Genomic DNA, 11,673 nt, shown 5'->3' with positions numbered 1-11,673 from the left:
ATCATCAGCAAACAGTAGACATTTGACTTCGGATTCTAGTAGGGTGAGACCGGGTGCTGCAGACTGTTCTAGTACCCGCGCCAATTCGTTGATATATATGTTGAAGAGGGTGGGGCTTAAGCTGCATCCCTGTCTCACCCCACGACCCTGTGTGAAGAAATGTGTATGTTTTTTGCCAATTTTAACCGCACACTTGTTGTTTGTGTACATGGATTTTATGATGTCGTATGTTTTACCCCCAACACCACTTTCCATCAATTTGTATAGCAGACCCTCATGCCAAATTGAGTCGAAGGCTTTTTTGAAATCAACAAAGCATGAGAAGACTTTGCCTTTGTTTTGGTTTGTTTGGTTGTCAATTAGGGTGTGTAGGGTGAATACATGGTCTGTTGTACGGTAATTTGGTAAAAAGCCAATTTGACATTTGCTCAGTACATTGTTTTCATTGAGGAAATGTACGAGTCTGCTGTTAATGATAATGCAGAGTATTTTCCCAAGGTTACTGTTGACGCATATTCCACGGTAGTTATTGGGGTCAAATTTGTCTCCACTTTTGTGGATTGGGGTGATCAGTCCTTGGTTCCAAATATTGGGGAAGATGCCAGAGCTAAGGACGATGTTAAAGAGTTTTAATATAGCCAATTGGAATTTGTTGTCTGTATATTTGATCATTTCATTAAGGATACCATCAACACCACAGGCCTTTTTGGGTTGGAGGGTTTTTATTTTGTCCTGTAACTCATTCAAGGTAATTGGAGAATCCAGTGGGTTCTGGTAGTCTTTAATAGTTGATTCTAGGATTTGTATTTGATCATGTATATGTTTTTGCTCTTTATTCTTTGTTATAGAGCCAAACAGATTGGAGAAGTGGTTTACCCATACATCTCCATTTTGGATAGATAATTCTTCGTGTTGTTGTTTGTTTAGTGTTTTCCAATTTTCCCAGAATTGTTTAGAGTCTATGGATTCTTCAATTACATTGAGCTGATTTCTGACGTGCTGTTCCTTCTTTTTCCGTAGTGTATTTCTGTATTGTTTTAGTGATTCACTATAGTGAAGGCGTAGACTCAGGTTTTCCGGGTCTCTATGTTTTTGGTTGGACAGGTTTCTCAATTTATTTCTTAGATTTTTGCATTCTTTATCAAACCATTTGTCATTGTTGTTCATTTTCTTCGGTTTTCTATTTGAGATTTTTAGATTTGATAGGGAAGCTGAGAGGTCAAATATACTGTTAAGATTTTCTACTGCCAAGTTTACACCTTCACTATTGCAGTGGAACGTTTTACCCAGGAAGTTGTCTAAAAGGGATTGAATTTGCTGTTGCCTAATTGTTTTTTGGTAGGTTTCCAAACTGCATTCCTTCCATCTATAGCATTTCTTAATGTTACTCAGTTCCTTTGGCTTTGATGCCTCATGATTGAGTATTGCTCTGTTCAAGTAGACTGTGATTTTGCTGTGGTCTGATAGGGGTGTCAGTGGGCTGACTGTGAACGCTCTGAGAGACTCTGGGTTGAGGTCAGTGATAAAGTAGTCTACAGTGCTACTGCCACTCTCTCTCTCTCTCTCTCTCTCTCTCTCTCTCTCTCTCTCTCTCTCTCTCTCTCTCTCTCTCTCTCTCTCTCTCTCTCTCTCTCTCTCTCTCTCTCTCTCTCTCTCTCTCTCTCTCTCTCTCTCTCTCTCTCTCTCTCTCTCTCTCTCTCTCTCTCTCTCTCTCCGTGTGTGTTGATCAGATACTGAATCCTCCACTAGATGTCACTACTTAGCCGTACCGTACTGTACTGTCTATTGTCGTCAACTAATAGCCGTATCGTTAGCACAGTTTTACATGCAAATGTTAGTCATTTAGGTCTACCGCCATTTCTATAAAATGTATATATATATATGTTTTATGCTCCAATAAGGTCTATTCACATCAAGATGATTATATATCCAATTATTATTTTATTTTAAGCAGCATGTGCGATCATGCTTAGGCCAATCCATAGGCATAGGCCTATATAGTTAAATTAATTCATTTGACTAATCACATGCATACTTTTATTGAGGTAATTATTGATCATTTGAATGGACGTGAATAGGGCTTGTAATGTTCTTGAATAGGCTTCGCTCACACAGGCTTTCTTTTTTATTAATCTTTATGAAATAATCGACTCTTGTTATATTTCCTTTTTATGCTTTGCTTAAAAATAATGTAATTATACATACATGAGAATGTAGACACGAGGTAGCCTACATTTAAATTACATTTAATGTTGGCCTATGCCAAAAGAACGAACAATACGCATGGGCCTTTTCCTTGGAACCTGTCCATCATCTGCTGTTACGTTAACTTCTAAGCACATCAGTTTGCTCACCAGTAAAACGACTCTCCACGATCGATATCTTCATATCCCACCTACCTTTGGTCCCCGGACAGTCATGCTTGCATTGGTGCGGACAGAGACGCATTGACTCGGATACTGCCGACTCAGTGGATGAATCAGATGTCAGTCAAAGGGAAGATGTTGAGAATTGATACATAGAAAATACTTTAAAATGTACTTTGGAAGCGGAGAGGATGCGGTTGGTTAAGACACGCTTTTCTCCGCATTTTGCGGAAGATGCTGATGTACACCAAGTCTGACCATAAAGGAGTCTACGTCTTCTTCCTTTTGACGGCTTATAAGGTAGGTGTCATCAAGAGAATGAAGATCTCTCACTTCTTGTATATTTTGTATTTATCGTCACGAAATATTCCATGTTATTTGGCAATTCGGAAGAACGTGGGTAAAAAAACATCTGTTCAAGTTTAGGAGATGGTTTGATGTGTCTTCAAATTTTTAAAAGGGATATGTGTTTTTCTCTCCCCGACACAGGTAAATGTGAACACAGAGAATGCACACCGGGAACACTGAAATTCCAATGCAGAAATCCTCAGCTTTGTTCGGAATGGTGAGTCACCGCCAAACCCCAGTGTATTCAGACTTCACGGGGCTGACTCTCTCCATGTACAGCAGTAAGTCGGACTTCTGCGCCAGACGCATCGGGAATGATGGTTTTGGAACCCAGACCTGCCGGAGCCCACATCACAACCCCAGTCACTGTCCGAGTCCGAAGCGGCTCACCACGCCAGAGGAGCGCTATGGCTCTCAAGAGAAAGGCCATCTGACAGCCAAAGCTACCCGCGCGTGTTTCTCTCTCTCCTCGGAACAAGGTAAAGCTTAAGCTATGATTTAACGCGCTCATTGACGCTACTCTGTATCACATAATGTATTTTAATAATATCTAGATGTTTATAGAAACCATTCGGTTCTTTAAATATACTTTCATATGCGTTCGAAATCTAAATGTATCATACCAATATTGGGGAAAGGAGTAACACAATTACTAACATAATTTGCTAATATTTATGAGAACAGGGAAACTATTTTTTAGAAGTGTATCAATTAGATCCTCTTATTGTCATTCCTTCCAGTCCTCTGATAATATTTTCAATTATGCCACATATCCATCAGTTTACTGTGAAATGGTGCCAGTTTCTATCTATTTGGCTACATATGGCATCCTTAAGTGCACAGTCGTCTTGATATTTGATCCAGATGTACTGTATCTTTAGTTGACAGCTCCGTGTTTGCAGTTGTGGATTCTACTGTTGATAACCCCCTCGTTAATGAAGTGCCGAAGTCACTGATGTATAGACCTGGTCTTAATAAAGAGCATCACAATGAAAGTCATCTCAGTGACACAAAGTGCAGCCACGTGATGGGATTGAAGTGGTATATGTGGAGTAACTGCCAGAGAAGGGAGCACTTTGACTTCCACTCTATGGACTATCAACAGATGGGACTGCACTGATTTTAGAGGAAGTGCCAAGTTCTGATTGAGGAGGACAGAGTTTATGAGTGGATAGCATTTATTAAGCTGTTATAGATCACACTTTTGGTTAGGTACAAACCAACTTTATTAGAAACTTTATATTTGTAAATGATTTATGTATCCTATTAGCACAAGTTTATTTTAATAAATAAAATGTAAGAGTAAATTAATGAGTAAATATTTTTAATAAATTGATTTTAAAAGTAAATGTCCTTTTGTGAATTACCTCAACCACATGAGGTAGTTTCATTTCAACCTCAGCCTTACTGAAAGTAAACATTCCTCGAGGCTTTTCTATAATCTCATTTGTAACCTCCTCACTCAGGTTTATAGAGGAGCATAAATTTTCTTCTACATTTTTTTGTGTTGGCTACTGGTATGAAAGCAGTTGTGCTTAATAAAGTAGAGGTGGTATGTACTGTAGCAACAAGTAACCTTGTCTGGGACCCCAATGCTTGTCATAGCTCCTAAATCTAAAGCCTAAGATCTAGCTGTCGGCTAACATGATGATGGCGTGTTGTGCAGACAGTCTGATACCCTTCAGTTCGTTACACATGCATACTGTTTGTGTCAGAGCTACACCCCACATATAGTATTATTTGTACTGTATGTCATGTGTTGAAGAAGGCCTTTCTATTGTTGAAAATTATAGAATTTTTCAAATTATATTATTTTGTTTGATATACCCATTTATTTAATCATAAATATTTTTTTTCCTTCACTGCGAATCTTGCCCTGGCCTTGAGTGCAGCGACTAGTCTGCAGCCCCTTTCAAGCCAACTGATCGTCTGCTTGTCTGGAAACAATGGTCATATACAGTTGAAGTCGGAAGTTTACATAGACCTTAGCCAAATACATTTAAACTCAGTTTTAACAATTCCTGACATTTAATCCTAGTGAAAATTCCCTGTCTTAGGTCAGTTAGGATCACCACTTTATTTTAAGAATGTGAAATGTCAGAATAAGAGTAGAGAGAATAATTTATTTCAGCTTTTATTTCTTTCATCACATTCCCAGTGGGTCAGAAGTTTACATACACTCAATTAGTATTTGGTAGCATTGCCTTTAAATTAATTACCTTGGGTCAAACGTTTCGGGTAGCCTTTCAGAAGCTTTCCACAATAAATTGGGTGAATTTTGGCCCATTCCTCCTGACAGAGCTGGTGTAACTGAGTCAGGTTTGTAGGCCTCCTTGCTCGCACACGCTTTTTCAGTTCTGCCCACACATTTTCTCTGGGGATTGAGGTCAGGTTGTTGTGGCAATTTTGCCACAACTTTGGAAGTATGCTTAGGGTCATTGTCCATTTGGAAGACCCATTTGCGACGAAGCTTTAACTTCCTGACTGATGTCTTGAGATGTTGCTTCAATATATCCACATAATTTTTCTTCCTAATGATGCCATCTATTTTGTGAAGTTCACCAGTCCCTCCTGCAGCAAAGCACCCCCACAACATGATTCTGCCACCCCCGTGCTTCACGGTTGTGATGGTGTTCTTTGGCTTGCAAGCCTCACCCTTTTTCCTCCAAACATAACAATGGTCATTATGACCAAACCGTTCTATTTTTGTTTCATCAGACCAGAGGACATTTCTCCGAAAAGTACAATCTTTGTCCCCATGTGCAGTTGAAGACCGTAGTCTGGCTTTTTTATGGCGGTTTTGGAGCAGTGGCTTCTTCCTTGCTGAGCGGCCTTTCAGGTTATGTCGATTTAGGACTCGTTTTACTGTGGATATAGATACTTTTGTACCTGTTTCCTCCAGCATCTTCACAAGGTCCTTTGCTGTTGTTCTGGGATTGATTTGCACTTTTCGCACCAAAGTACGTTCATCTCTAGGAGACAGAACACGTCTTCTTCCTGAGTGGTATGACGGCTGCGTGGTCCAATGGTGTTTATACTCGCGTACTATTGTTTGTACAGATGAACGTGGTACCTAATTAAAAGGCAGACTAACTAAATGAAGCGCAGAGATATATAAATTGCTCCCGAGGATGAACCAGACTTGTGGAGGTCTACAAATATTGTTCTGAGGTCTTGGCTGGTTTCTTTTGATTTTCCCATGATGTCAAGCAAAGAGGCACTGAGTTTGACGGTAGGCCTTGAAATACATCCACAGGTACACCTCCAATTGACTCAAATGATGTCAATTAGCCTATCAGAAGCTTCTAAAGCCATGACATCATTTTCTGGAATTTTCCAAGCTTTTTAAAGGCACAGTCAACTTAGTGGATGTAAACTTCTGACCCAATGGAATTGTGATACAGTGAATTATAAGTGAAATAATCTGTCTGTAAACAATTGTTGAAAAAATTACTTGTGTCATGCACAAAGTAGATGTCCTAACCGACTTCCCAAAACTATAGTTTGTTAACAAGAAATTTGTGGAGTGGTTAAAAAACTAGTTTTAATGACTCCAACCTAAGTGAATGTAAACTTCCGACTTCAACTGTATATATTATATATATTATATTATATATATATATATGTATCGACACCATTGTATACAAACCCGGACTATGTGGGGGAAAAGCCTGTTCTACTTCATGCCTTTGTGACTGCCTTGGCTACTTTACATCCTGTTGAGAAGAGATGATAGTGTGTTGTTGTGCAGGAGAGAAAGGGAAAGAGGGTAATTACTCGCTCATCCTCATTTATGATGATACAAAATCACACTTTTATATTAGCAATGATCTTTTCACAAAAAGAGGCTCAAAGGATTTGATTATTGTTTTTCCTGGCCAAACACGAAACATATGTCTCCAAATGTGTCTCAGCGTTTATGAGGAGGACCGACTCTTCTGAGCTGAGCACCATTGTGCCCTCACCATCGTCCCAGACCAACATGAATCATGACATTGTCTTTACGATGCTTTTGAATTTGCTTTTTTGATGTGAATGTGGGAATTCCATGATTACGGTCTGTGCAGATGAGTTTTCAGGAGATACATTTATTCGCCTTTTCTAATTTTCCTGAAAGTAATACATAGGATTGTTCAATGTTGTGCATTTAGAGATATTTATAAAAAGTCAACATGCCCACAAAGTAATGCTCTTTTTAGATTGTATATTCAAACTAGAAAGGGTAAATTTCCTTAAGAAAAATGGTGTGCTTGCTTCAGCTGTCCAATGTTTTTTTGTGGCAGTGGAAGAATTTAAGATGTTTAATTGTTAGAGGCTTTAAAAAATTGAGGCTAGCGTAGTAGCAGAAGGCTAGCGTAGTAGTAGAAGGCTAGCGTAGCAGCAGAAGGCTAGCGTAGTAGTAGAAGGCTAGCGTAGCAGCAGAAGGCTAGCGTAGTAGTAGAAGGCTAGTGTAGTAGCAGAAGGCTAGCGTAGCAGCAGAAGGCTAGTGTAGTAGCAGAAGGCTAGCGTAGTAGCAGAAGGCTAGCATAGTAGTAGAAGGCTAGCGTAGTAGTAGAAGGCTACTGTAGTAGCAGAAGGCTAGCGTAGCAGCAGAAGGCTAGCGTAGCAGCAGAAGGCTAGCGTAGCAGCAGAAGGCTAGCGTAGTAGTAGAAGGCTAGCGTAGTAGTAGAAGGCTAGCGTAGTAGCAGAAGGCTAGCGTAGTAGCAGAAGGCTAGAGTAGTAGTAGAAGGCTAGCGTAGTAGTAGAAGGCTAGCGTAGCAGCAGAAGGCTAGCGTAGTAGTAGAAGGCTAGCGTAGCAGCAGAAGGCTAGCGTAGTAGTAGAAGGCTAGCGTAGTAGCAGAAGGCTAGCGTAGTAGCAGAAGGCTAGCGTAGTAGTAGAAGGCTAGCGTAGTAGCAGAAGGCTAGCGTAGCAGCAGAAGGCTAGCGTAGCAGCAGAAGGCTAGCTTGGCAGCAGAAGGCTAGAGTAGTAGTAGAAGGCTAGCGTAGTAGTAGAAGGCTAGCGTAGTAGCAGAAGGCTAGCGTAGTAGTAGAAGGCTAGCGTAGTAGTAGAAGGCTAGCGTAGTAGTAGAAGGCTAGCGTAGCAGCAGAAGGCTGGAGTAGTAGTAGAAGGCTAGCGTAGTAGTAGAAGGCTAGCGTAGCAGCAGAAGGCTAGCGTAGTAGTAGAAGGCTAGCGTAGCAGCAGAAGGCTAGCATAGTAGTAGAAGGCTAGCGTAGTAGCAGAAGGCTAGCGTAGTAGCAGAAGGCTAGCGTAGCAGCAGAAGGCTAGCGTAGTAGTAGAAGGCTAGCGTAGTAGTAGAAGGCTAGCGTAGTATCAAATCAAATCAAATTAAATGTATTTATAAAGCCGTTTTTATATTAGCTAATGTCACAAAGTGCTGTACAGACACCCAGCCTAAAACCCCAAACAGCAAGCAATGCAGATGTAAAAGCACAGTGGCTAGGAAAAACACCCTAGAATGGCAGGAACCTAGGAAGAAACCTAGAGAGGAACCAGGCTCTGAGGGGTGGCCAGTCCTCTTCTGGGTGTGCCAGGTGGAGATTATAACAGTACATGGCCAATATGTTCAAACATTCATAGATGACCAGCAGTGTCAAATAATAATAATCACAGTGGTTGTAGAGAGTGTAACAGATCAGCACCTCAGGAGTAAATGTCAGTTGGCTTTTCATAGCCGATCATTCAGAGTTAGACAGCAGGTGCGGTAGAGAGAGAGAGTCGAAAACAGCAGGTCCGAGACAGGGTAGCACGTAAACAGGTCAGGGTTCCATAGCCGCAGGCAGAACAGTTGAAACTGGAGCAGCAGCACGACCAGGTGGACAGGGGACAGCAAGGAGTCATCAGGCCAGGTAGTGCTGAGGCATGGTCCAAGGGCTCAGGTCCTCCGAGAGAAGAGAGGAAGAGAGAGAGAGAAAAATAAGAGAGACAGAGAGAGAGAGAGAATTAGAGGGAGAATACTTAAATTCACACAGGACAGTAGCAGAAGTAATGACTGTATTATCAATAGTAGCGGAATAAACTCAGCAAAAAAAGAAATGTCCTCTCACTGTCAACTGCTTTTATTTTCAGCAAACTCAACATGTGTAAATATTTGTATGAACATAACAAGATTCAAAAACTGAGACATAAACTAAACAAGTTCCACAGACATGTGACTAACATAAATTGAATAATGTGTCCCTGAACAAAGGGGGGGGGTCAAAATCAAAAGTAACAGTCAGTATCTGGTGTGGCCACCAGCTGCATTAAGTACTGCAGTGCATCTCCTCCTCATGGACTGCACCAGATTTGCCAGTTCTTGCTGTGAGATGTTACCCAACTCTTCCACCATGGCACCTGCAAGTTCCCAGACATTTCTGGGGGGAATGGCCCTAGCCCTCACCCTCCGAGCCAACAGGTCCCAGACGTGCTCAATGGGATTGAGATCCGGGCTCGTCGCTGGCCATGGCAGAACACTGACATTCCTGTCTTGCAGGAAATCACGCACAGATCGAGCTGTATGGCTGGTGGCATTATCATGCTGGAGGGTCTTGTCAGGATGAGCCTGCAGGAAGGGTACCACATGAGCGAGGAGGATGTCTTCCCTGTAATGCACAGTGTTGAGATTGCCTGCAATGACGACAAGCTCAGTCCGATGTTGCTGTGACACACTGCCCCAGACCATGACGGACCCTCCCCCTCCAAATCGATCCCGCTCCAGAGTACAGGCCTCGGTGTAACGCTCATTCCTTCGATGATAAATGCGAATCCAACCATCATCCCTGGTGAGACAAAACTGCAACTCGTCAGTGAAGAGCACTTTTTGCCAGTCCTGTCTGTTCCAGCGACGGTGGGTTTGTGCCCATAGGCAACGTCGTTGCCAGTGATGTCTGGTGAGGACCTTCCTTACAAAAGGTCTACAAGCCCTCAGTCCAGCCTCTCTCAGCCTATTGCGGACAGTCTGAGCACTGATGGAGGGATTGTGCATTCCTGGTGTAACTTGGGCAGTTGTTGTTGCCATCCTGTACCTGACCTGCAGGTGTGATGTTCGGATGTACCGATCCTGTGCAGGTGTTGTTATATGTGGTCTGCCACTGCGAGGACGATCAGCTGTCAGTCCTGTCTCCCTGTAGCGCTGTCTTAGGCGTCTCACAGTAAGTTATTGCCCTGGCCACATTTGCAGTGCATTCCTGGTGTAACTCGGGCAGTTGCCTCCTTGCAGCATACCTAAGGCACGTTCACGCAGATGAGCAGGGACCCTGGGCATCTTTCTTTTGGTGTTTTTCAGAGTCAGTAGAAAGGCCTTTTAGTGTCCTAAGTTTTCATAACTGTGTCCTTAATTGCCTACCGTCTGTAAGCTGTTAGTGTCTTAACGACCATTCCACAGGTGCATGTTTATTAATTGTTTATGGTTCATTGAACAAGCATGGGAAACAGTGTTTAAACCCTTTACAATGAAGATCTGTGAAGTTATTTGGATTTTTACGAATTATCTTTGAAAGACAGGGACCTGAAAAAGGGACGTTTCTTTTTTTGCTGAGTTTAGTAGCCTTAGTTTAGTGGGTAACATTGAGTAATGTTAGTTGTATGGCATCTTTTTTTGTGTGGGATCGCGATAGTGTTACTGTGGACATGCATGTGCACCACCATTCAAAACATCGTTTTTCAGAATAGCTTTCAGTGTTGTTTTTTGTTGTTGTTGCCTTTTACCCAGTTCAGTCTATTCCTTTGGGTAGGGCCTCAGTACTAACCATTATACTCAGGTTGTGGTGTGTTTTATATAGACAGTACATGCAAATGATCTACTGGGCTCATCAGGCTTTAGTATCATGCTTCATTTCAGTCTGATCTTATTTCATACCCCTCTCTCTCTGGATGAGACTACAGGGTCTCACATACCCCTCTCTCTCTGGATGAGACTATAGGGTCTCACATACCCCTCTCTCTCTGGAAGAGACTATAGGGTCTCACATACCCCTCTCTCTCTGGATGAGACTATAGGGTCTCACATACCCCTCTCTCTCTGGATGAGACTATAGGGTCTCACATACCCCTCTCTCTCTGGATGAGACTACAGGGTCTCACATACCCCTCTCTCTCTCTGGATGAGACTATAGGGTCTCACATACCCCTCTCTCTCTGGATGAGACTATAGGGTCTCACATACCCCTCTCTCTCTGGATGAGACTATAGGGTCTCACATACCCCTCTCTCTCTGGATGAGACTATAGGGTCTCACATACCCCTCTCTCTCTGGATGAGACTATAGGGTCTCACATACCCCTCTCTCTCTGGATGAGACTATAGGGTCTCACATACCCCTCTCTCTCTGGATGAGACTATAGGGTCTCACATACCCCTCTCTCTCTGGATGAGACTATAGGGTCTCACATACCCCTCTCTCTCTCTGGATGAGACTATAGGGTCTCACATACCCCTCTCTCTCTGGATGAGACTATAGGGTCTCACATACTCCTCTCTCTCTGGATGAGACTATAGGGTCTCACATACCCCTCTCTCTCTCTGGATGAGACTATAGGGTCTCACATACCCCTCTCTCTCTGGATGAGACTATAGGGTCTCACATACCCCTCTCTCTCTGGATGAGACTATAGGGTCTCACATACCCCTCTCTCTCTGGATGAGACTATAGGGTCTCACATACCCCTCTCTCTCTGGATGAGACTATAGGGTCTCACATACCCCACTCTCTCTGGATGAGACTATAGGGTCTCACATACCCCTCTCTCTCTGGATGAGACTATAGGGTCTCACATACCCCTCTCTCTCTGGATGAGACTATAGGGTCTCACATACCCCTCTCTCTCTGGATGAGACTATAGGGTCTCACATACCCCTCTCTCTCTCTGGATGAGACTATAGGGTCTCACATACCCCTCTCTCTCTGGATGAGACTATAGGGTCTCACATACCCCTCTCTCTCTGGATGAGACTATAGGGTCTCACATACCCCTCTCTCTC

At 42.7% G+C, this 11,673-nt stretch overlaps 1 protein-coding gene across 1 annotated transcript in view; it reads left to right on the top strand.

Moving 5' to 3' along the window:
• The first annotated feature begins 2,415 nt into the window (after nucleotides 1-2,415).
• Nucleotides 2,416-11,673, top strand: part of LOC139539512 (zinc finger protein GLIS1) — a 141,939-nt gene continuing 132,681 nt past the window's right edge. The window contains exons 1-2 of the mRNA XM_071342547.1: nucleotides 2,416-2,666; nucleotides 2,856-3,193. Coding sequence (XP_071198648.1) covers nucleotides 2,875-3,193 — 319 coding nt within the window. The 5' untranslated portion in view covers nucleotides 2,416-2,666; nucleotides 2,856-2,874. The remainder of the gene's footprint in view (nucleotides 2,667-2,855; nucleotides 3,194-11,673) is intronic.

This window comes from Salvelinus alpinus, chromosome 15, assembly GCF_045679555.1.
Source record: "Salvelinus alpinus chromosome 15, SLU_Salpinus.1, whole genome shotgun sequence".
NCBI classification, from domain to species: Eukaryota; Metazoa; Chordata; class Actinopteri; order Salmoniformes; family Salmonidae; genus Salvelinus; species Salvelinus alpinus.
The sequence above is the reverse complement of the archived record's forward strand: the minus strand, read 5'-3'. Positions and strand labels throughout refer to the sequence as shown.